This window comes from Bacillus rossius, chromosome 2 (assembly GCF_032445375.1).
Source record: "Bacillus rossius redtenbacheri isolate Brsri chromosome 2, Brsri_v3, whole genome shotgun sequence".
In the NCBI taxonomy this organism is placed as follows: Eukaryota; Metazoa; Arthropoda; class Insecta; order Phasmatodea; family Bacillidae; genus Bacillus; species Bacillus rossius.
Genome location: NC_086331.1, coordinates 108,017,149 through 108,042,977, shown reverse-complemented (window position 1 = coordinate 108,042,977; position 25,829 = coordinate 108,017,149). Strand labels below are relative to the sequence as shown.

At 34.2% G+C, this 25,829-nt stretch overlaps 1 protein-coding gene across 1 annotated transcript in view; it reads right to left on the bottom strand.

The window, feature by feature from the left end:
• Positions 1-20,019: 20,019 nt before the first annotated feature.
• Positions 20,020-25,829, bottom strand: part of LOC134528809 (growth/differentiation factor 8-like) — an 84,835-nt gene continuing 79,025 nt past the window's right edge. The window contains exons 3-4 of the mRNA XM_063362471.1: positions 25,210-25,616; positions 20,020-21,638 (exon numbers count right to left, since the gene is read on the bottom strand). Of these exons, the coding sequence (XP_063218541.1) occupies positions 21,255-21,638; positions 25,210-25,566 (741 nt within the window). The 5' untranslated portion in view covers positions 25,567-25,616 and the 3' untranslated portion in view covers positions 20,020-21,254. The remainder of the gene's footprint in view (positions 21,639-25,209; positions 25,617-25,829) is intronic.

The window sequence follows — 25,829 nt, the reverse complement described above, 5'->3', positions numbered from 1 at the left end:
CGCCGGAATAATGTTGCCCGGAGATGAGGGTCGCGACTCGGCGCGCGGGTGCGCCAGCTGTTCGCGTCGCTGCGGCCGCGGCACGACTGGCCGGCGCGCCGTGTGCCCGCTACTATAGTCACGTGGGAGGGAGTACGGCCTGCGCGCCGCCACTGCGCCAGAACCACCGTGCTCCCCCTACTCACGTCTCCCCTCCTCGCGCTATAACAGGGGGTGCGCCTGGCGCCGCCTGGCAGTCGGGCACGTGCGCGGGCCCTTCCAGGCGTCGTGGTCGGCGCACACGATTGCTACGTGGCTGGAACGCACAAGCTAGCATTAAGTAGTTTGTCGTGAGTAACACATCTGCAATGTGGTTAATATCACAGTTCCTTTGTAAAAGTTTACCGGATGTTAGATTGCTGACCTACGTATAAATTAAGGAAACTTTGCGAAATATTAATACGTAACTACGCGGATATGAGTCGGTAAGTAGACGAAATAATGCAACCATCCTCGTATGGCTTTTTGGGGTTCTAGAAAGACTAAAATAAATTTATAGGTTATTCAATATCCACTTTGCTCAGCTGAACATAACCTGAAATCGCATCAATTGTGACGAGTATAATGAATGAAGTATTTTTGGTATAGATAAAGACGATGGGAGACCTGGGCTGCATTTATTGTATAAATACTTAACAACATTAATAATCAACACAATGTAAAGAGTTTATATCAAATTGTAACAAATTAATTTTGGAATAGTAGTGCCTATTCAGGTTTTTGTTATTTCATGTTATTGGCCATCAAAAAACAGCACTCATACGAGTTTGAGCCGTGTTTGAGTTTGTTGGATGACCGCAGTGTTGTTCCTTACCAAATGCATTGGCGGAGTATTCCTTTTCTCTTGACTCTGCTGATTAAGACTCGTTTGTGTTTTCAGTCATCTTTTGAGAAAAATAGAATGAAGCCAGTCGAACAAGATACTTTGGTGGCTAGACCTACAACACAGGTTATATGTGCAACGAGTTATTTTTGGTGACTTACACATACATGAAGTTAGTTAGAAATCAATTTTTTATTTAATATTAAATTTTATCGTTTTGTATAATTTAGTTGATGAAAAAAGATATGCATTATGCCACTCATTGTGTATAGCATCAGATAAAATAATTTTAACAAAATTAATATATTTCTATATACAATTAGAAAGGCTACTTCCAAAGATAAAGGTAATTACTAGATAATAATTATTTCTTACAAAAAAATCCATAAGGCAAGTATTTAAAAATCTTTCTCGCGTATAAAAAATACTGGGATGTTATAAACACCTTCCTAGTTTCACACATTAAGGTTGGAATTTGTTTGTCATAATTAAAGTAAGTTCACAATAGTTTAGCAAGTACGTATCACAAACGCAGAAATAAATCAGATTGACTTAACCGACAGATATGTTCATGTAACGCAAAACCAAATGTTGCAATTAATAATGTTCGCAGGTTTTCACGGCCATTGTCTGAAGTATCTTGGTTTCTGGGTTGTAGCCGTGTACATGGCGGATAATTCACCGACGTTTCGGTCGACATTGTAGTCACCATCATCAGGGAGCAGTTACCTAAGTAGTTATCTGAGTAGGTAACTGCTCCCTGATGATGGTGACTGCAATGTCGACCGAAACGTCGGTGACTTATTCGCCAAGGACACGGCTACAAATGTTGCAATGGTAAGCAAAATTTTAGAATCTGTTTCTAAAATTACGATATGTAATAATGGAGATTTTTAAACATGGTTATCTTGCTGCTTTAATTCTTTAGTTAGCATCAATTTTTAAATATATCTGAACATATCTGTTTAGTTCGATACCTAAAATGTTTGTGTTTTAAACAAGAATAAATTATTTTAATTATTTACAGAATTTGTGGGAATATGCGATAAAATTAACGAGAGAAAAATTATACCACTACTACTAAATTTAATGAAACTGTCGTTCATAAATACGGTTTTATTTATTTACAAAGCACGTCAAGGTGAAATTGCATAAATATATTTTTAATCAAATTGCTTGATACAAGTATTTTTTAAAGTTGATTTTTCAGGAATTTTCTTCTTAACTTATTTTTTGTGAAAAATCATGTGTTGATAGTAAAAATATTAATAAAAATAACATCATTTAAACTAATTTAATATATCATTATTACATATCTCATGGAAAAACCATTAGAAAATTGGAAGCTGACTCATTTTGCTATAAAGAACCAGTAAGTGTTTTATTATTCTCAACAGTCAAATATATTAATTTTATCAAATGGTAATTTATATTAACTTAGCTCAAACACCTTTTTTGTCAAAAACTAATAAAAATTTAATGAAAATATTTAAAAGGTAATATATTCTTTATCTTCACTACATACGTAAAAGTAATGAAAATACATAGAGGAATGTAAAGAGAAAATGCTTAAAACTATAAAGTAAATCCGAAACGTGTTATATAGTTCTCGTTTTGTATCCTTAGAAAAAGGGAAAACAATTGTAGGGAACTTTGACAAGAATCCTTTATTTTAAGATTATAATTCGTATAGTACTTTATTTTAAACATCTGGCGATTATGCAATTCTATACTGCTTTAAATTTATTGAACATTATTTTTTATCCTGTTAACTTAAGATCTACCTCAAATTCTTTGCTTTTATTTTTTCTCCAGGAAACTTTATTTGATTACTTTTTTTACACTTTTTGTATATAAATCTACATAAGGGCACAACTCAATAGTTACAAAGAGATACAACAGTAACAAAGAAATAATCCATACAAGCTTTGTAGATTAAGTAAAGATTTATTTATAAAGTAAAAAAAAAAAAATACAAATTAAATTTCCGAAGATTTGATTACTTCTGTTCAGGTTATTAATGTCAGTCACAGTTACTACTGAAACTACTAGCAAAGGGCTAACAATAAAAAAAACGTTATTTTACATAGGCTGTTAGAATGTTCATTTAACTGCTGATAGAGCAATAGTGTAACAATGTCCAGGGGTGCAAAACGTAGTAACTATTTATAATTAAGTTAAACTTTTGTTTAAAAAAACTACAAGTTTTGAACGCCTTTATTACCATTCTTAGTAAGAATAAGTAGACATTTCAGTGACTTTTGACAGTTAAAACTAATTTTCGTATCATCTTACATTTTAAACGTATGCTTATCCTAAATAAAATACCATTCTACCCTCATGTGAAATCCAGTTGCGTTTATTTACTAATATTAAAAAAAGTGTTAAAAAAACATTATTTTCCTGATCTCCTAAAGAAAAAATTATACTTACAAAATCACGTTCCTGTCTATGTTATATGTTTGTATTTGTATGAAAATATCAAATTGCATAGTTAATAATCAAGGATCAATTAAACCATTTCAAATTCAAGAAAACAATTTATGTGAGATATTAATGCGCCCGATTTTATGCAAAAAAAAGGAATTTTGCCAATTTGGCTTGTGAGATATTTTACAAGAAAAATTAATCATCACGTATCAATACCTTACCCGGTTGCTACTGAAGTAGGCGTCCAATTACATTTCCATTTTCATATCTGAAGAGGAACCAACTTCAGATTATGCCATGATTATTTCCACATATGAATGTAGTTCCTGCACGCAGAGGTGTTCACTTGGAAACCACCAGAGCTCAAACCCACCACAGCAGTTGCTGGCCTCACCAGTGTGTTCTGTACAAGTGGAGTGAGCATCTAGAGGTTCTCTTGGGAGGAACTAGCCGATATGCAGCAGGAGCATTTACCAGGGAGCTGTCACATGTAGTACCAAAAAGTACTGAAACAATGTAACTGCCCAAGCACATCATATAATCAAGCAGAAAAATTGTGTTCTAGTGTACTTCCTGATTACAATAAGCATATGTGAGCGATACCCCGCCGTTAAAACTGCGATTACCAGTGCGCTACGTCTCAGGCAGAATTGTCCACGTCTCAGGCAATATTCTCCACGCCCCAGGCAGTGTTGCCTACGCCCCAGGTAGTGTCACCTATACGCCCCAGTTAGTGTTGACTACGTCCGTGGCAGTGCGATCTACGTCCCAGGCAGTGTTTTCACGTCCCAGGCAGTGTTGCTCAAGCCTCATTCAGTATTGTTCACGCCCAGGCAGTGTTTCCACGCCCTATACGATGTTACTCATGTCCAAGGTGGTGTTTTCTACGTCTCAGGCAATGTTGCCAAGTCCAAGGTAGTGTTTCACACGTCCCAGGCATTGGTGTTCACGTCCCTAGCAGCGTTTTCCACGGCTCAGGCAGTGTTTTCCACGGCCCAGGCAGTGTTTATCACGACCCCTGCAGTTTGTCCCACTACCTAGGAGGTGTTTTTAACGTCACAAGCTGTGTCCAGGTCTCAAGCAATGTTACATGTGTCTGTAGTAGTTTTGTCTACGTTTCATGCAGTTTTGCTTACGTTCCAGGTAGTGTTTCTCACGTCTAAGACAGTGTTGTCCAAGTTCCAGACAGTTTTTTCCACATTTCAAGCAGTATTGTCCATGTCCGGGCAGTGTTGTCTACGTCCCAGGTAGTGTTGCACACATTCTAGGCAGTGTCGCTCAAGTCCCTGCTGTGTTACTCTCGTCCCAGGCATTGTTGCACACGTCCCAGGCGGTGTCACTTAAGTCCCAGGCAGTTTTGCTTACGTCCGACGCAGTTTTGCCCACACCGCTGGCCAAAACATGTAGTATCCTTAATGTAACACGTGACTCTTAGAGCAGTCAGATTGGTGCTAAGATATGTAATTAATTACCTCGGGACTATATCTTTGATAAGTGATTATTTTTGTGGGATTTAATGTTCTCATTTTAGGTAAAATTCAACAGGCATGAAGAAAATTGTCATAAATTAATTTTTTCCAAGTCCTCTCAATTAGAGGACTTTGGCCTCCAGTGCTAATGCCGGGATATTTTCAGTGTACATGAATCGTAGCATGAAACATTTTAAGATCGTATTGTTTTTTGCAGTTTATGATATTTTGTAGTCATAAAATTTGTAACACTGGTTGTGCCCTTCAAACAAAAGTGTTAGCTGCGCTAATGAAACAGGCGTTGTATAATTGCCGCTGGAACTTCTGCACTTGTACGCCTAGACAGCGCGGCCCAGGAGTTGCATCCAAGAGGGATGTATTGTTCACTGGGCAACACTTCTCAACAAAACTGCAGCACATATCCATTACATAAATAGGCACAATATTTGTATGAAATAAGAATTACCAGCTGTTATTACCTTGATGAAGAGGAGGATAGTTATTAAAAATTGGTCAATATAATGAAGTACTCCGTAACGTAAAAAAAATTATATCAGGAATCGTAATTATATTTCCAGAAGTTTGCGATATGTTGCACACATACAATTAAAATTATTTTCAAGAGTGGAACTACGCCAGGTTTTCTGTGGCTTGTGTATAATCTACCTCGGTTTCCGTAGGAAATATACTCCCAGTGAGTTGTAACACACCGGTATATATAAAATGGATATAGACATTATTGTATGTTAGGAAACAATGCTACTAAAACAACCAAAACTATCCTCTATACAAAAAAAATGATGATGCAAAGGTAAGCTGTGACATTTATCACAAAGCTTGAGGGCTTTTGGTATGGTTGTGACATGTTTGGACGTGTTTTTCCCGCTTGCTCGAGGCTGAGATTGCTGAAGTCGCGGAACAATGGGCGCTTATCTTCATGGTCCACCAGCTTCCGGATCCTGCTCGAATATAACCCGTGTCGAGGTCAGTACGAACTCACTCACTGCAGTAAAGTTTATGAAGTGACTATCCTTTTTCTTGAATTACAGTAAACCATTGTAGTAAGAACGAAACGCCTGTGCTGTGCAGACAACCAAGTGTGCAAACATTTTGATAATAAAAAAAGAACGTACTCAATCATTTTTCAAACACACCTTCAAAAAATTTGAAGATTTGTACCCGAAAATATGTTAGCTGAACAAAGACAACTGAGATAAACGATTTTTTCATGCCTGCGCAAAGTTCTCGTAAATCGTGCATGTAATTTCATGAGCTGGAAACGCGTCATCTAATTTGCATTTGTCCTTCAGACACTGTCCTTACTCCCAGATGCATACGTGGACCATGTTACTAAGGGACGCAGGTTTACTATACTTATACTATGTCAACCCGTAGGTTCTCACCACTCTAATTTATATAGTAGGAATTAATCGAATACTGATTACTAGGGTGGGATAATAATGTCGATTTTTCTAGTATAGAATCATAATAGAAAATAATAATACGAAAAACACTAGATTTAAACTCAACGCTCAAAATATACAGGTTATTAATTTTGGATCCAAATAATGTCTAAGTCCTTCATTATAGTTTCCTGATGTCAAAAATGTTTATTTAAAAATCATGCCCTTCATTTTGAGTTTGCGCATTAAGACAAAAATTTTAATAATTTTGGTTATTTTACAAAAAAGGCGCACTATAGTATTATAAATTATAAAATGTAAATAATAATAATTCATCAATGTGAGTAATTTTGTACATTTAATTTTTGTAAAAGTAAATCATTTGCAGCTCTTAAACATTTCAAATTTTTTTATGAAATAACCAACAACTCGCCATTGAATGTGGCTGCAATTTGGGTTTCACACACACCATAAGCTACCAATCCATCTAAGTAGGGCGTGATAAATTACGTTGATTTATTAGTCAAGGACGTTGTCATAAATTCAGATTTTTTAGCGAATTTTTGTATTGTGAATCATGATACCAAAGTTGCTCTAATGTAGCCGTCTCTGTTTTATCGTCTGCATACTTTTTTTTACTTACTCTGAGATAAATTAGACGCATATTTTAACAGTTTGGGAGTCGTATGAAAATTAACAAACAAAATGAAACTCAGACAAAGTTTTATTTTACAGAACTGAAAAAATACCAAGAGGATTCTAAAGTACCTGTGAAATAAGCCTACTGGCATTAATGAACTGCAAACGCTTGTCTGTGACGGCACATAAACAGACACATGATGGAAAAATGGTGTAACTCACATCATAATTTTAAATTTAGCACCCATTGAATTTTTTTAATTGTTTCACTTTAATGAGCTACCCTTCGGACATAATATGAATAATAGGACGGAGACAACAGGAAAATTATAATTCTATAGTAAAATCAGCAAAAAACTGCCAAATTGCGAGTAGTCCATTTTTATATACTACTTTAGACACTATTTAGATTTTTAAAAAGTTACCAGTTATTTCAAGCGTTAAGTTTAAGTGTACTTATGTTTTGAAACTGTAGGTCTTTTGCGTGAACTAAAGATCATATTTAGGAAATTTATTCATTGATAAAAGTGAAATTATTCAAATTTTAAACATTGTCAGAACTAACTATTCAATAACTAGACTTTTTCGTCCACCCTATTGATTACATAGCCAACAATAGGTTTTTTACTAGTTTTTTGCCAACAAAATAGAACTACTATCTATTGTTATGTTTTATGCTGTTTAAGTTACAAGCAACCGTTTACTTAAAATATCTGTGTTTATAAAATTTACAAAATAATTATCAATGTTATTAATACATTAGTTCCTGTTTTAATATTTAAAAATGAAATAATTCAATATATTTCTTAATATACTTTAACTTATCACAGTTGCCATCCATTAAAAAAAAATTCTGATTCTTGTTTGGTATTTATTTTGTCTCACAACAAACGCTTAAATCACAACAAAAATCTGTTCTTATCCCATTTTTCTCCTAAATGAACTAAAAAACTAATTAATCTACACAATTCGGTTTTAAGTAAATAATCCACAAAAGTATTTGAAAAATTATGGTACCTTCAAATATTAAGTTCTTCATACTATTTTATTAAGTTATTCTTAGTACCTTATGCATACCATAAATTTGTGTTGCAGCAGTATTACAAATAGTTTATGCTAATTTTAGTTGAGATTGTCTCTAAAAATAAGATTTTTCAACTAATTATTTTTTTTGATTTTTTCAATAAAAAACTTTTAAAAAATCGCTCAATGTATTAGCTTATTTTACAAAACTTTAAAATGGCTACTACAACTCAGAGCAAAAATTCGGTACAATTTACCACTTCGACATGGCTGAGCCCCGATATCATAGACAGTTTATTATTAAACTGGATTATGTCATTCATGATCTGCTACTCAACAATACTATGTTGAAATAATTAAAACAATATTTGTTATTTATTTTATAAATCTGTATCTATGCTACATTAATAATTATATAACAATAACATTTTTCTACTAATACCTAAACACCTTGTTGATGTCATCTTCTAATATGCACAAAGATACAGAACTATTAGCAAGGCTTAAATTTTATTCCACAGGGCGAACAATATGGAGTGTTAAGCTATTTACACATTGTAAATTTCTGAAATGTTACGGAACTTAAATTAGCCTGAAACTATTTACTTTAAAAGAACAATATAAATTGATCAATAAAGCTCCTTCATTATAAATTTCCAAAAATGCCACACAATAAATAACATTTTAATGTTGGGCATTTTGTTGAGAGTGCAGCTCTGTTGTTTATTGTTTGTTTTATGAGCGGTTCTCGTTGCTGTTCCTTGAAGGAGAGCAGCTCAACCTGACCACCGAAGAAGGAGAGCAGCTCAACACGACCTCCAAAGAAGGATAGCCTGCTCCATCTGACTTCCGAAGGAGAGCTGCTTAAACTGTCCTCCGAAAGAGAGCTGCTCAGCATGATCTCCGAAGGACAGCTTCTAAACCTGATCTCCGATGGAGAACTTGCCCAACATGACCTACGAAGAAGAGCTGCTCAACCTGACCTCCAAAGAAGGAGAGCTTGATCAACTCGACCTCCGAAGATGGAGAGCTTCTCAATCTGACCCCAGATTATGGGTGGGCAGACACGAGAATACTTTCTACAGTGTTTGAGAATATTCCCTACCTATTGAGGAAGGTTGAAGCTGGCTCCAAATACTAAGGATGGGGCTTTCTTTGAATATTAACATTTGATTACTATCCACGATACCCTCAGCAATTATTAATTTTGAAGTTGTTAAATTATTTTCCCCAGATATTGCCTATGGTAGCTCGTGCTTCCCTAGACATATTACACAGCCCAACACATACTTTGGTGCCAGATATTTTAACTGATTTTCTGTGTATTTGTTATACTGAAGAAAAAAATATGGTGTAGATTTTTGGCCAATAGCTCTTGTTTGTAAGATACAGCAATAGCATTTATTTATGTTAACACATTATATTAGGCTAAAGTTATGCTGGGTAAAAAAACCTTTTCCTTAGTAAATTTTGTACAAAATTTTAATTAATTGAAGAAAAGGTAAAAACTGTAACACTCCTGTACATATACAAAATATATTAAAACATTTAAATGAGAGAATCAAATAAAAACAAAATGAAAAGTTATTTTTTTCATTCCGAAATATTTTTTCTGTGACATTATTGAGTGAACTTTGTTCACACAGTCTCTTTGCGAATTCCAACAGTAATCTGCCATCATATGTGTGTCCCATCTGCCCTGGTATTGGTCCTCCATTTTCCTTATATCCTGGTGAAATCGTTCACCTTGTTCTTCACTTGTATCACATAAGATTTTCAGGGAAACTGTCTTAATGCCAGTGCAAGTTATTAACATTAATTCCCATATTACAGCCAAGGTCTCTGAAGTTGTTAAACATGCTGTTAACTATAGTTTTCAGCCTTGTGGTTGACCAGAAAGTTTTTTACAACAAAAACAAATTAAGTCCACGCTTTTCACTCTGTGTTATTCATGGAATCCTCTAAATGAGAATCGTTTATGAGCTGCCTGATTTGAGGCCCATAAAAATACCAGCTTTAAGTTTTTCTGTACTTATTCTAGGAATATTTTGTCCAATGTATGTAAAGCAAGGGCTATCCTGATACAGAGCTTTTATTACCTGTTTCATTAACCCTAGCTTTATGTGCAGATGAATCAATATGATTCTGTCTTGTCCGACCAAGGGTTTACAAATGACATTTCTTTCTCCAACAATTATGTTCTCTCTTGTAGGCAACTATTTTCTTATTTAGTGGTATTGTTTGGCTCTGCTATCCAATATGCACAAGAAGCAAGGATGTTTTGTGTAGCCCCTAGCTGACAAGGAGAAAGTTAACCCTTTGTAAGTCTACACAAATCACCCATTGATGTTTATGTAACTTAGTCTTCTCCATGACCATAGCTACGGTATCATACTCTTATTTCCTTGTGGTTGAGCGAGAAATCGGTATTGATGCTTATTGTTTTACATTGTGTAAAAGTACACACTTCAAACTCATCTTAGAGCCGTCAATAAACAGTCGCCAAGCATTTAGAATATATTCAGGACGACCCATTTTTTATCAGAAGTCCTCTAACATCTTGACAAAATACAATTTCGTTTCTATGAGAGAAGTGAGCTAGCAAATCTTTTTCCCTAGTACGGTATAACAAAATGGTTTTTCCGATTTCAAGCAGATTTTTTTCACCTAATCTAGAAGAAAGTAATGCTGATGATTCTTTTGAGATTCTGAGATCCCTTATCAGGCCACTTAACTCGTTTTGATTGAAACGCTGAGAACTTGGTGATGCTCCCTCATAATTACAGTGACTCCCTCGGTCCCCATCACAAGAAATATCAGAAAGATGAAACTCATCCTCAGAGATCTCTGGAAGTTGACAGAACGATGGAATAGGAATGTCGTCTAAGTCAGGAACAGGCCATCTTGCAGAAGCTAAATAAGGATATATCCATTTGCTGCGATTATTTAGATTCAAGCCCGTAATATTCACACTACAAAAATAACAATTATCAAAGTGGTTTATTGATTCCCACCACATCATTGGGACACAAATTTTAAGTCACCTTCTCTTCCCATAAGTCCACTGTCGCAGGTGTTCAGTACAAGTTTTACAAACAATTTGTGGAGTTTAAACTTTATCTTGATCACCAGCTTAATGCCAAAGTACCCAAGGTAAGCTTTCTTAACAAATTCAGTAATGGCTCTTCTGTTTTGTTTTAGGGTGTATTCACCACAGATATAACAAATGCATCAGAATGATTTACACAACTTCTTCGAATGTATGCCTTTCATTCTTCCCATCAATCTGCACAAAAAAAAGAACTTTATGATTATTCTAGATGTTATCACGAGGTTATCTCAACAAATATGGCTTTTTTATGATCAGATGATAGCAGTACATAGAAGGAGGAACAAAAAAGCGGGGAAAATCCACATAAAAACCTATCTTGACCACTACTAAAGGAGTTGAATAGTAAAATATTTCATAATTTAGCTACACTAAATCTAAAAACGTAGAGCTGATAGAGAAAAGGGGTTTTCATTTATGAAACCAGCACACCAAATAGAGTGTAAATCAGTTTTAAAATTGCAGGCACCGAAAAAAATTTTTTTAGACCTATGTTATTTTATTTTGAATACAGGAAAAGATGAGAGCAACATTTGCTAGCATTGTGAAGAAACATTTTGCAAAATGTTTTGTTTGAATAATGATGTGAGTTGATATTGAATTAGGAGATGGAAAGTTAGATTATGAAGAATTACAATTCATGCACAAAATGTTTTTGATGGTTTTGATTCTGTGATTTCTGCCTCGTCAAGAACACGATAATTTTCGTCCGTATATTAAATTAGCGTATAGGATGCAGGGATGCATGAAGCTTCGCTGGCCAAAAAAATTTAGAGCCTCTTCTTTATTCAAATTGGCAGCATTTCATCTTTACAGCTGCAACCGCCACCTCAGTTTATTTTAAAGTTTAAGTAATAATTCTATTACATTTGTATGCCTTAATATTTTGGGAGATAGGTCCTCAAAGGCTTCGAATCTCTGAACACATTGGGTACTGATTTGTTGCTTGTAAGTTGAGTCATATCAGAGATAGGCATAATATACATGACCCTCGCCACATGAATAGAAGTCCTCGGCAGTATTAGTCACCGAGAAACATTTTTAAACTATTTTCATGTGTTATATATATTGGCCGGTCCGGGGACAGGCTTCAGGCTTGAGGATTGGGATTGTGTGTCCACAATATTGGATTGTGACTTCACGGCAGCCATCTTGGATAACCTTGACCTTTGACATTAACTTTGACCATGACCTTTAACCCGGTGGCCATCCTGGATCCGCCATATTGGATCCACCATCTTAAAATCGGGCTTCCTGCTCACTTATGTTACACTTTTCGTTATGCATGCCATCTTGGATGTTTATGATGTCATCTTTGCACTTTTCGCTATGGCTGCCATTTTTGATCATTTAACAATGCGGTTTTAGTTACGGCCACCATACTGAATTCTAATAATATGTCCGCCATCTTGGGTCTTATGTCATAGCCACTTTTTCGATTCTGACATGTCCGCAATTTTGTTTTCGTCTACTGGATGTCGCCAACTTGGATGATGTCATGACCACCATAAAGTTTATTTTCTGTTCTGCTGGAGGCCACCATCTTGAATACTGACATCTTTGTTTCCGCTGTTTACTCCTAGATGGAACCAGCATCGCTCTGTCACCAACACACAAGATTCATGTTCCATTACCTACCAGAGCTGTTATGATCCTTATCGAAATATAAAATTTATTTATGCTAAATACATTAAAAGCACCGTTCTTAATAAACCGTCAAGACTGCGCTGCTCGCCCAAAGCCAAGAATGTGAACATAGCACAAGCGAACATCCACGGCGCTGCACACCGGCTGCGGGTTGCTGGTGCGTGTGGTTGCTTCCAGCGGAGTGTTTGACCGCCACTTCTCTCAGCCAATGGCGTGGTGCCCTGATGCGAGCTGCTGTTCGCGCCTGTACCTTTGGAGGGCTGCGTTCCCGAAGTTACATTCCTTTACAAACATTGCTTATTTTGGAATTCCCTTCTACCCACAAAAATTATGCCCAGCAATTTCCGAACATTCTACATAAAATTTGACCCTGTTTCAAAATAAACTTACTTAAAACTATTTCAGAACTACTGAAACCAAGCTAATGTGGCACTTTTATTCAATATCACACATATTTACTGCCCGACATCTAGGCCCTTTTTATAATTTTCGATGAGAAAAAAATTATAGTTTTAATAATGCGAGCTCTGTACCAGAACGCTTACAAACTGTTACATAGTGTCGAGAGTATTACATCAATCTCCCTGCCCCATACGGAACTGGTGTATAATGTCTTGTGTGCTGGAATTGTTGCCTCACGAACCTCTTTCAGAAGGGTCACGTTGTATTTTATAAAGAGTTTTCTCAGTGCACTAGCTATACATCAGCTTTTTACCTTCATTTTTCGTTAATCTCAGGTATCAAAATTTACAAGATAGTATTTTATTCAAGTAATAACCGAAACAAATAGAAAAAATGGACACAATGGTAACATTGACCACTATTAATAATATTCCTCAACCAATCAAAAATGCTGACCATTGTTAAATCGTGTTTGTTTATTATCTACTACGAATAAAAACCTAAAAATTTATTTGTATTACTTAATAGCCGTTGTAATAAAACGAAGTTTCAGGTTATCGCCGATTTCTCTTGTACGAACCCTCATAGGGAAAAATTAAAACATTCTGGCTATAACGTCACAGTACTAAAGTAAAATAAGTTCTAATTTACACTGAGCTTTGTGAAACACATTTATTTATGTAAATCATTCTTGCAAAAAACATATTTACAAGTCAACTCTTACAGGAACAAGTTAGTTTAATACTAATTTCTATTACTAATGGTTATATCACATAAAGACTTTTAAATAATCACACATTATAAAGAATTACGTATTTATTTTTAACAATGACCTAATAACTATCCATTACCAAATTACACTCACCGGGAGATCATATTTTTAATTTTCTCTTAAATCTAATACGCGATTAAATGGTCATGTAACAAATATTCAAATAAAATTACAACATTTGCTGATCAAGTTCAAGTTTATGTAATAATTTATAAGCTAATATTTAAAATTAAATTTTTTACAGCTGTTTACTAACAAAATAAAGTCAATTTTTACTTGTAAGAAGCAGTAGACAACACTTAAGAAACAGCACGTGTAGTAATTATACCCACCTTGAAATGCAATGAAAATAACATTAAACTTAAATAATACCTTGTGATTTTTATCCCTCATTTATTATAAGCTTTACATAAAATGAAATAAAAAGTCTTAGCCTTCTTGTAAAACAAAGAATCAATATTGTAAAATACAATTTTCTTGTATCAGAAATACCAGTTTACGCATTTAGTACATTTATTTGGCTAATCATTATGTAATCAATGAGTAGGGAAGAATTTATTATTTGAATACTGTAAATTAAACAACTTTTAAAATTTTATGTTGTAACTGGCATATTTGTATTAGTAATAGAAAATCTTGAAATAAATATACCATTATAAATATCATATAACCCAAACATTTATGAAAAAATAATCCTGTAAGTTTTTTTTTTATTTCGGATGAACAATTTATTATATTGTAAAATATTTTCCTTACATTAGTTGTTTAAGTGAACGTCACGTTTCAGAAAAAGAATATGCGTAGTAGTACTTTCAACGAATAAAATATTGTATTTTTCGGTAACATCAAAATTTACTTATAAAGTATGAAAATCGACTTTTTTAAAAGATCTTTTTAATATGGTATATAAGTAATCTATGTTTATCTTGATTTGAACTAAGTCATGCTTATTTTTCGTGATCTAAGTGTAACGACCACTGAGATAAATTTACTATTGAATATGTTAACATTGTATCATTAGTGATATTTAGAGACTTTATACTAAATTATTACTTAGTAATCCTCTCTAAGGGCACTGCTCACTATGGCGCACTAAAAAACATGGGGCTAAATAATTAAAATAAATAGTGATTATTTTAATCATCTTGTCAGAAGTTTTAACCTTGATCGTGTTGAAAAATGTCAGCAGTAGTATGTACACTTACCTTTGTAATGTTTAACAACATATTACAAAAACTCAAAATAAATGATTAGAACTGAAATTGTATTTAGTATATTTTGTGTTAATTTTTCACCTACTCTCTTTGCATGTCGCTATGTATGTAATTACCGTCCATGAACGCCCTTGAAATTCCCCAAGATTTTCCACTACATTTTAAATAAATTATTTCGCATACAATTTAAGAATTATAATGTATCTGAATATTTGTTATATATATATTTGATTATGTTGTACAATATACTATAGTCTCTTTATTTAAAATCAGTTTAAATTTCAATTTGACTGTCATGAAAAATAAGACATTTATTAAAATCAAATCAAGGTACAATCCAGTGAAATTAAATTTAGCTAAATTTTCAAAAGTTAAAACAATTCCATGTACATATTGTTACATACAAAATATTCAGGTTAAAAGAGCAGGAAAAATTGATACTACAATTAGGCCTAGTTCTCTAATTATAGTAAGGAGATCGTGAATTATATTTCTTACACTCTAAATTAAAATTGAAATAAACAAAATAACTCAAAAACTGCCTTTAATAAATAAAGAAATGGTTATGTACGAACAATAATAATATAATTTCAAAAAAAATTTATAAATATATTTATATATCACAAAGAGCTTTTATTTTCTTTACAATGGTATTTTAAGGTATATTCAGTGTTCACGACCCAATTATTTTGAAACTGCCACATTATGGTAGCTAATTTTACATGGTAAAAAAAAGTATGTTGTTACAACATTATTGCTTATCACTGGTTACTCATAAGAAAGCTAAAGTAATATCACAATTTGAGGCACTACACTGTGCCTTAAAGACATCTTCATTCTTATCAGTACAAAATTTCGCTTACACTTTTGTAATAACTTCTTTCAGAAAAACAAATAATAATGAAAATTTGAGAAATAATTTAGCTGTTGTGTGTTAACGAATAAGTAAATTTGTGTTAGTTATCCTGACCATAAGAAATTTTGTCCCATCATTATTAAGTTGTTCATATAAACCACATGAACAAAAAAACTATGACTAAGAAATAAGAAATGTTATTTGAAATACTCTAAAATTTATACTCTAACATAAGAATACTTCCAATTTTTTTCACGCGTGGTTCATTTACGAACTAAAGGCAGTGGTAATGTTTGGATGAACCATCATTATTTGAACAGCGTTGGTTTTCTATCCTAAATCCGAAGTAAGTAATCAAAATATGGTTTCTTTTGCATCACAGTAAGCTAAATGCAGATCAAATTTTTCAGTACACAGTACATTTCAAATTCTTGTGAAATACACAAACATATCACAAAAGTTATCTGAACTAATTTCACACGTTCTACATTTTTTGTATAAAATTGCTAAAACAAATTTCTGTAAATTAAAAAAGCAGGTTTTCTTAATATTTTAATGCATTAAATTTGAAACAATAGTTTTCCCAGCATATTTTTAATTATGAAATTTGTTCAAATATCAGTTTATCTTGTTTTCAATTAAATGCTTAGAATACAATTTTAAATCACTTGAAGCCTAGTGATTAAACCAAATTTTTCTTTAACATTAACATAGTATAATAAGATCGAGTACATTGCAAAATTATACTTATTTAAAAAATTTCCCTTTTTGCAATTAATAGGGTTTTATTTAAATCAAGCTTTTAAACAGTACTAATCCGCCAAACTATTGCTATTGACATATTGTATGGCATACATTTCACTAAACTATTCTTCACATATTGCAATTATTATTCCCATTACACCGTACGGAAAAAAAAATTGCAGAGAAAAAATATTGCAGACTAAACTGTCACAAAGTATAATACATTATGTTCACACTCTTCTTAATATAATAACTATGTTACACCTTATTTGAAAGTAAAACTTTTTGTTTGTTGGTCGTGGTTATAAGTGCATGTGTAATATTTTGTAAAGAAACACGTTTATAAAATAAATATGACTGTAATATACAAATAATTGTTGACAATAAACAAAAGTAAAAATTAATAATTTCGTATACGTGCAAATTTTCTTTTAAAGTCCATTGACTTTATGATAAACGTTTTAATGCATATTCTAGACTACCGTTAAGTATGAAAATCCTTTCTGCTGCAAAACGTGAAAGCAAGTAATTAAATCAAATTTGTAAAGTGAGAACATTTATTTCACCCAGTTAAAGAAAAAGGTCAGACATTAAGTATATTAGATTGAACACTTGGCATTACATAATGAATTGTGTATGCGTGCACACGTATATTTTCCAGATGTCATTTTTAAATACTATATTATTTAAATATTTTAAACATCGAAATAATTGTTACCTTCTTAAAACTATTTTTAACAAATTTATTATAAAAATTACATTTTTGATATAAATAATTTTATCTTAATAAACACCATTATACATTTTGTGTTTGCAATTTCTTTAGCAATCTAAGTACACTTTCTGTAACTTGAAATTTTGTTAAGTGTAAATCGTCTACAAAAATATGTCTGCATTCAGTAAATAAAGATTGACAAAAAAATATATTTTTTAATCTACACATTAATACATTTTAAATTATATCTTAATAACTTATTTTAACATAGGTAAGCACAATCTTTTTAATTAACTGAAATATTAACATTTTTAGAATAATTTAATTTTTACTCAAATAATTCATGTATTAAAATTAGAAACTTAATCTTTTTTTACATAAATCATAAAAATAATGATCAAAATGCTTGTTGACAAGATAATTTTATGAATACTTGTAAAAGGATTATTTTAAATATTTTAATTACAATTGACTTAATGACTGAACCTTTAATAAGTTCATTTGAAAAAATTTACTGTTAGTAAATATGAAACAAAACAAAAATAATCACATACGAAATACTTCCCGTTACAAATCGTCAGCAATATTTTGAAGGATTCGTGTAAGGGTTTCTTTTATTTACAAAAAAAAATTTCTTCATATAGAATCTATTTTGGTTTCCTAAGAAGGTAAAAAGGTAACTTTAAAAATTGCTGGATACTGCTAGATTCTACGCGTATGTATAACAATTTGTCTACATAAAATATAAAAATGAAAATATACATGTCGTTTCCCACCTGAGGCAGGGTCTTTAACTATTTCTTTCGCAGGCAGTAATTTGGAAATATTTTGGAATGTGGTTTCCTGGGAAATATCTTTATCAAAGTATTTCTAACAGCTGTTATCCATCGTTAGGATGACGAGGAATACCAACGGCCGACAGTAGCCAGGCCTAGGAGGTTGTTGCGAATGCGAAAAGAGCATGTTTCATTTGACTCTGCATATCGCGTGGTCGTGCACAGGAGGGCTTGTGAGAACTAAGTAGCTGGGTTCACAAGAGAGACGCGACTGTTCCCCTTGCTCACAACACTTACGTCAAGTTGTTGCTTGTACTATATTAAATCTGATAATATCTTATTTAGATATTATATAACCATCGTTTCAAACAGAATAGTGACAGTGAAATGAGCCATATAAAAACACAGTTAAAATCAAACAAACGCTGTATTACTGAATCCCTTGGCTTGACAGCCATACCTTTAACAATGACATTTATCATTAAAATGATGTTAGCACTATTAAAAAATTGCACATTATTTATGAATTACAGTAATCCAATTCAGTTGTACGTTCTAAAAAGACAACATCTGATATTACTGAGTTCATTTACTAACTAAAAATAATTGCAACTGTAAAACTGTGTCTACAATGTATCCATGGCAGAGTTATTTACGCATTTCACTAAGTAAACGCAACATAACAAACAGGCTCATTTTAACATGGAAATTAACCAGTTAGATGTTAATGTCTTATTAGGTAGCTCTCTGGCAGATATGCAACATCACAGTTAATTCAAAGTTTTAAATATTATGTGACAAAGTTTCAGAATTTATGTACATTTCACCAGTGATTTTAAAATCGCGTTCTTTGCTTCTTGTGCATGGCATTACACACGTTACTCTTCCAAAAAGTAAATACCACGAATTTACATAAAAACATTAATTACTTGAATGTATTGTGCATTCATAGCTCTGTTTGAAAAACAACTGAGGCACTTCACTTTGTTAAAATTAGTTTTATGTAAGTAAACAATTTTTAAAATGTTATTTTTTGTGCATTATATAGTAATCAAGTTTCTAATTCAATCACCTAATGATAATGGGCACATGCAATAGCAATAAACGAGATACAGGCTACGCCCAAGTGCTCACCTCACTTAAAGCAACGGGCATATGCAGTAGCAATAGAGAAGTATTAACATTGAAAAGTTTTATAGACAACGCTCAAGTGCACGCCTCACTAATGACAACGGGCAAACGAAATACTAAAACAGTAGTATTTTAGCTAAAATAGTTCTAGGAAACGCCTAAAAGCCTGCTTCGCAAATGACTACAGATAAATGCAACAGCAATACAGTAGTATTTACCTTGAAACAATTTATAGGCAACGCTTAATCACCCGCCTCATTAAGCTGACCAAATCCATGTGCCCCACATAATAATTGAAGTAATGGATTGGCCGCATTATCAAATACAATCTAACTGATAATATTGTTCATGTTTTTCACAGCTATTTTATGTATAGCATAATCTAGAAGCACCCATTTAGCATTAGGACAATAATTTTTAGGCTCTTATTCAATTACAATATTTGTTATTGATTTGAAATCTGTAAAATAATTGAAGGGGCTTGAATGAGTTTCAAACCATTTATATAAAAAAAATATACAATTTGTTCCTTTAAATATTAAACGATTTTGGAATAAAGGGAAAAAAATATTTTTCACTGTCTTATTGTAAAATATTTTATTAAAATATGATTTTCAATCAATTTGGTGGTTTTGTTTTGATGTGTGTTGATACTACTAACAAGCATCAGTGTAATTTGTGATTTTTATAGGGATGTTTGTTAATGTCACATTCTATTTAAATTAAAAGCATATGATTCAAATGAGTTTAATTTTTCTTATTGTGTGCCTTTCGAGGTTTTATGATTGTCGTATTTCATTAAAAATCTTAAGAAATTTTAAAAAAAATTTATTAAAAATTTATTATCATCGTAAAAGTCAAATGATTTAATAGAAAAAGTACAAATCATTATAAGATACAACAGGTTTGCTAACATGTGCATTAAAATGTAATGTGCATTTAAATCAAATGTAATAACTCACGCTTGTTTTTGATTGGCTAACTGATATGCAACTTCATTTAAATTTAAAAATAACTTTAAAACAACTGCCCAGTAAATAAAAAAATCTTGCAAACGTTTATAAGTATATATTTCATGAAGAAGTCAGCAATAATGCAATATTTTTAGTGTATTGTGTTTGGTGCATGAGAATGCTTTTGTAAATAATATATTAAATTATAATATTTGGATAACAGTGTAAAAAATCATACTTTATCACTCATGGACGTATAAAATACCTTAAAGTTTAACAATCACATTTAGTTCACATGGTGAGGGCAGAGATGGAATGCCGTTCACAAGCAGCAGCTGCAAGCAGTGGCGCCATAGACTAATGATGAATATGATTGGTCAACAGAACTGTCAAAATCAGCTTGGTTAAACAATTACACGTAAGTTTGTTTACAAATTGCATTCATACAGACATACGCTTTTGTTAATATTATTAAATTTTAAGAAACTATTTGAGCATAATGTATTATTAAAATGTTCTTGTAATTCAATTTTAGACACATATTCTATTTAAAAACGAGCATATAAAAGGTAATAATATTTTATAACCTCAAAAATACGCCAGTTGTGACCATATAACAAATACATTTCGACTCTTGCCTTCTGCAAATCAGGCAACATTGGCTTACAATTTTCCACCAGAACTGTCAAAAGCTGTTGATGTAAACAAAGCTATGTGTGGTACTCCAATAAACGCATGATTGGTACAAAATTTTACATCTAAAGTAGCAATTTGACACAGAAAATATTTAAATGCATTTATAATTTAATATCAAACACACAGGCTGTATTGCAACTCAAAGTTACAAAGTGATACGAGATTTTATAATTTCAAAGTGCACCAATTTTCCGCCTGCCATGTGACACTATTTTTGACAGTTCTATCGGTGAGTAAGCCGTTCAATAATGAAATCGAACATTTCTTTGTGCAGCTTGGGTGGGCGGTCTACATCCATACAGCGGCATCTGTTGGGACACGTGTTTTCGACAGTTCTGTTGGCACCGCTTGGGCCATAAACGTTTAGCTGCGAGGCGCTTCCATCATCGGTCTACGGCGTGCACTCGCTCGCTCTAGGAGCAGCCGCAGCGGTCGACCACCATGCCCGGCAACAGGCCGTAGATGATGTTGTAGCTGTTGTCGAAGTAGAGCATGGAGATGGCGGACATCTTCCTGGGCGCGCAGCACGGACCCGTCGTCGCGTGCTTGTTCGCTAGCGCCACGATGTGCGTGTGCGGGTACTTCTGCAGGAACACGTAGGGACACTCACCGGCGCAGTAGTTCGCCTCGTACTTCTTCGGCGCAATTATCCAGTCCCAGCCGAACTCTTCGAAGTCCACCGTCAGCGGGTAGCGGCAACACCGCGTCTCCTCCGAGTTCTCGTCGCAGTTCAGCCCCATTGTGCGCTTGGTTCTGTGCTTCCGGTTGTCGGCCGTATGCACCTCGATGAACGGCACCTGAAGGACCCACACCACAACAATAAAACACCATACAGCGAGTTTTATGTGGTATTTTAGTAACATCCCTTCAAATGTATGAGGGGGAAAAGAGAACTGTCATTTCGAGCCTTCTGTCACAAATATAATATGGTCCGAACCAGGGTTGTGACGGATATCCGAATAGACGGATAACATCAATTAATTCATATCTACAGAACATGATTTCACAGCGAGCTTGGAACAAAAATAAAAAAAAAATCCTTTAAAGTAAATAATACATACATATTGTATTTAAGTCTAAAAAATTAGTACTATTAACTTTATACAGTAGGGCGTAAAAGTAATCCGTGGACATTTTTAAAGTTGTCTCTTTGTTGATATTCTCACATTTTTTTAGACATTGACGGATAACAGTAATCGATGTTAAACGAGTGACGATTGGTCGAAGTTTTACTGTAATCGGATTTTAGTGCATGTAGTTCACTGAACAAAACCAAATGAAGGAAAACAATGACTAGCAATATCATACATGGGGCAAATAATTATTAAATTGAAAATATATATTATACTTACAAACATAATAGAGATTGTATCCGGACAACACTAATTATGCCTAGTAGGCGATTCCTCTACTAGCAGCTAAGCAACAAATTGGGGCATCACATTTCTTTTACAGACATTATATTAATTAAAACATTTTTAAATATTATTCCCCTTCTGTGATAAAATATATGGTGCCACTACATTTTCGCATCTAGTTTCATATCACTATGACGAAATGTATTTTTAGTTGTATACAATCACAAACAGGCCACATAAAAATTAACAAAACATTTTCGTTTTGTCTTAACACACATGTGATACTTTTTATTTTCGGAAAATGTACACATAAGTGCTATGTGCTACATACTAAATTTAAATTGCATGATAGGTAGAGAATACACACTAATCGCGATATGAGTTGTGGTGGTACACCAAGAGGCCTGAATTATAATGCAATGGCATAAGGAACATACAATATTATGTACTTTTACTAAATGTTTCTTGTAAAAAATTGCAAATTACCATAAGAAACACTACTCTCACTTTTTACAAAGACTGTTCAACTGTTCGACCACAGGTTTCCATACATTTTCTGACGATGACAAACATGTCAAGCATAGCTCTTGTTCTGAGTGTAGCAGCGCCTTATCTGCTAGGCGAGATCCTGACAGACAGCCAACGACGCATACACTGCAGATCTCATTGGCCCTGCAAGAAATGTCAAGGGGCTTCATTTGTGGAAAGCACGCCATAGCACAGGTCCTTCGCGACCAATCTAGCGACAGTGAATGTGGATATGACGAACTCACACATTCCTCGAAAACTGTGCGGATGCACCATAATGCTGTAGAACAATACATAGGGCCTAGACGATTATTGACTATTATCTTATAAGTCTGGGTAGTCTCGTTGAAAATTGCTTGGTGTACGTCTTCAGTCGTTGTGGTAGGAAGTGTTCGTAGTATAAGCAAACTATGACCAACCACATCACACAAATATTTTCAGTTGACCAAAAATTTTGATAGCCTAATTACAAGCATATTCTTGAAAATCATTGGTCCAGATGTACTCATTGTGAACAGTGAAAATACCTTCATATATATGAGTGGCCCAGTATTACTTGCAACTTTTGTACTAAAGTTTATTTACTATGGTGACCCCTTGGTGCATCCCCACAATTACACATTGTATGTAGTTGAGTAATACTTACTTGTCAGACAATTAAAATTTATCATCTGAAATATACGTAATTACACATTTCACGAAAATGTCTGAACTTAAACTGTTCCAACAATACACTCCTTTGTTAATTTTGATGTACTTAAAAACTTCATAATAGTTTCACACTAAAAACCTAGTTCAGCCTTGTGTTGTAAATTACATGCAAAAACATATTTTATTGCTAAAGGGGTACTATTACATTTTTAACAATATTCTCACAGTTATGTGCCGTTTCAGTGCCACTTTCAGGCACAAATGTACGAATTTAAATTTAATTTTTAATTTTTTAAAGAAGAAAACCAAATAATAAATTTGTAATTTTTATTTTATTAAATTTTGTTTCCATTACTGTACACTCCGACGTAATCTTGTGCAACCCAGTGCACCTGCGCTTGTTCGCAGGCTTCAAACAGATACTGTTTGCTGACGATTTGCGATCGCAGCATCCCGGCCGCGGTTCGCGTCACGCCTTCCCTATGTAACGGAACGACTTTCGCGTTAGCGAACGCTACCCCAACCCCACTGCTAGCAACTTTCATTTCTCGGAGGCAAGCATACGTAAGGGTTTTGAAAGCACGCCTCTGGACCAAGTTACAGCCAGCGGCGACGCCTCGAGACAGTCCACATGACGTCTTGCCCAGGCTTAGCCGCCTGTTAACCAGTCTAAGTAATTTGGGACTTTGGTTGCAGGCGGGGTCCAAGTTGAGGTCCAAGTTTAGCTCCAAAATCAGCCTCCAAGTCGAGCTCCAAGTTCCTAAATTAGCTGCAAGGTGCAAGCTCCACTCCAAGTTTAACTCCGAGTTTCTACTAAAAATGATTTCTTCTGGACGTTAATCAACCGAAACCTCCGGTGCCAGGACACAGGACCTAATTAAATATCAATGTAATTTTTTTGAGCCTGCGAGCTAACTTAAAACCAGTATTAAATTCAAGAGGTATTATGGTGTTACTTTTATATGTATTTTGTTGCCCCGGGGCTCCCTCCATTTTGTAATCAATATGTTTTTAATACCAATGTAATTAAAAGATAAAAACAAAAGTAAATTAGTAAAGTAAAAGGGCACTTATATAAATCAAACCACCAGTCTTGTTATTTCATTAGTATTCATCCCCGATCCACATAGCCTACTAGAGTTGCTAGGAGGTTATAAATAAAATTCTTTTATACGACGTCTGGGCACCTCTGTGATTATTGTTGTCATTGTTTTGTTTTCTGGGCTGACGCTTCCAAGGCCTTAATTTAATTATTCACTTTTGAGTGTTTACCTGCAGCCCAGCGTTCGTTATAGTTATAATAAACATTATTCATCTATTCGTTGCTCAGCTGCAAGTAGTGTCCCATATTTCTTTGAATAATTGTTTTAAAATTTTGTTTTCAAGGGTGCATACTCACTTTAAGTAAAAAGTTGTAAATATGATTTCTTATTATTTTTTCCGTAAGTAATCACTTTCCAGGGTTGTAGTGAAATAAATTCATATTTATTTTTAAACTAATACATAATGAGCTTTCTATGGATGGTAGATTTGCACGAAGATAGGTAAAACGGTATTGAGAGGATTGTTTCAAAGAGTTTTGAAAGTTTTTTTAAAAATACCTACTGCTGTTTTATAAGGTCATGTGTGCTTATGAAACTTTCTTTCTTAGGGAGACACTTGTAGTATAAAATGATCTCTTTGATGTATATGTAATGTTCGTGGAAAGGCAGTATTTACTACTGTTTAGTTAACACCTTAAGTACCGTCCCCTTCTGTCTGCTCCAGCTGATGTATTTGTCCTTGACGTTGAAATGAATCTAAAAAATGCTAGGGGGAAAAGGGAACTTACATACGCGCCATCTTCCTCTTCGTGGTCGATGACGATAACCTGGTGGCCATCAGCGTCGTAGCCCCTGATGACTATGCCACAGTTGTCCTTGGGGTGCTTGAACCACTCAGTGACGAGTCGCTCCACATCGACGCCGATCCAGCCGCCCAGGCCTAGCGGCTGCGAGGCCTTGCCGGAGACGACTGGGCTGAGCGCGGGCGAGTCCAGCCTGGCAGGGGGGCAGGTGCTAGCCGCGCCCGGCTTCACCAGCCGCATCACGTCTACGCTGACAGGCAGCGCCTCGCGCGACGAGTTGCCGAAGTACGCGTGGCCACGCACGTACACCCACAGCTGCGCGCTCACCACCCTGCTGCGCATCACGCGCTCCGAGAAGCGGAACACCTGCAGGCTGTCACGAGGCCTCTGGTCTGCAACATAGAACAAGGAGGTAGATTTAGAGAAGTGCGACTCTTACAGTGGAAACTGAAACCATGTTTTGCGCGACATGTGAAGCTATCTGTTGGGTGAGCTCATAACTATTACCAACAAAAAAAAAACTCAGATGGGAGGTTTAAATCTAAAGTGTTAAGGTTTATAATGTTAATTTAAAAAATTGACGACTAATTGCTCAGTAACAGATG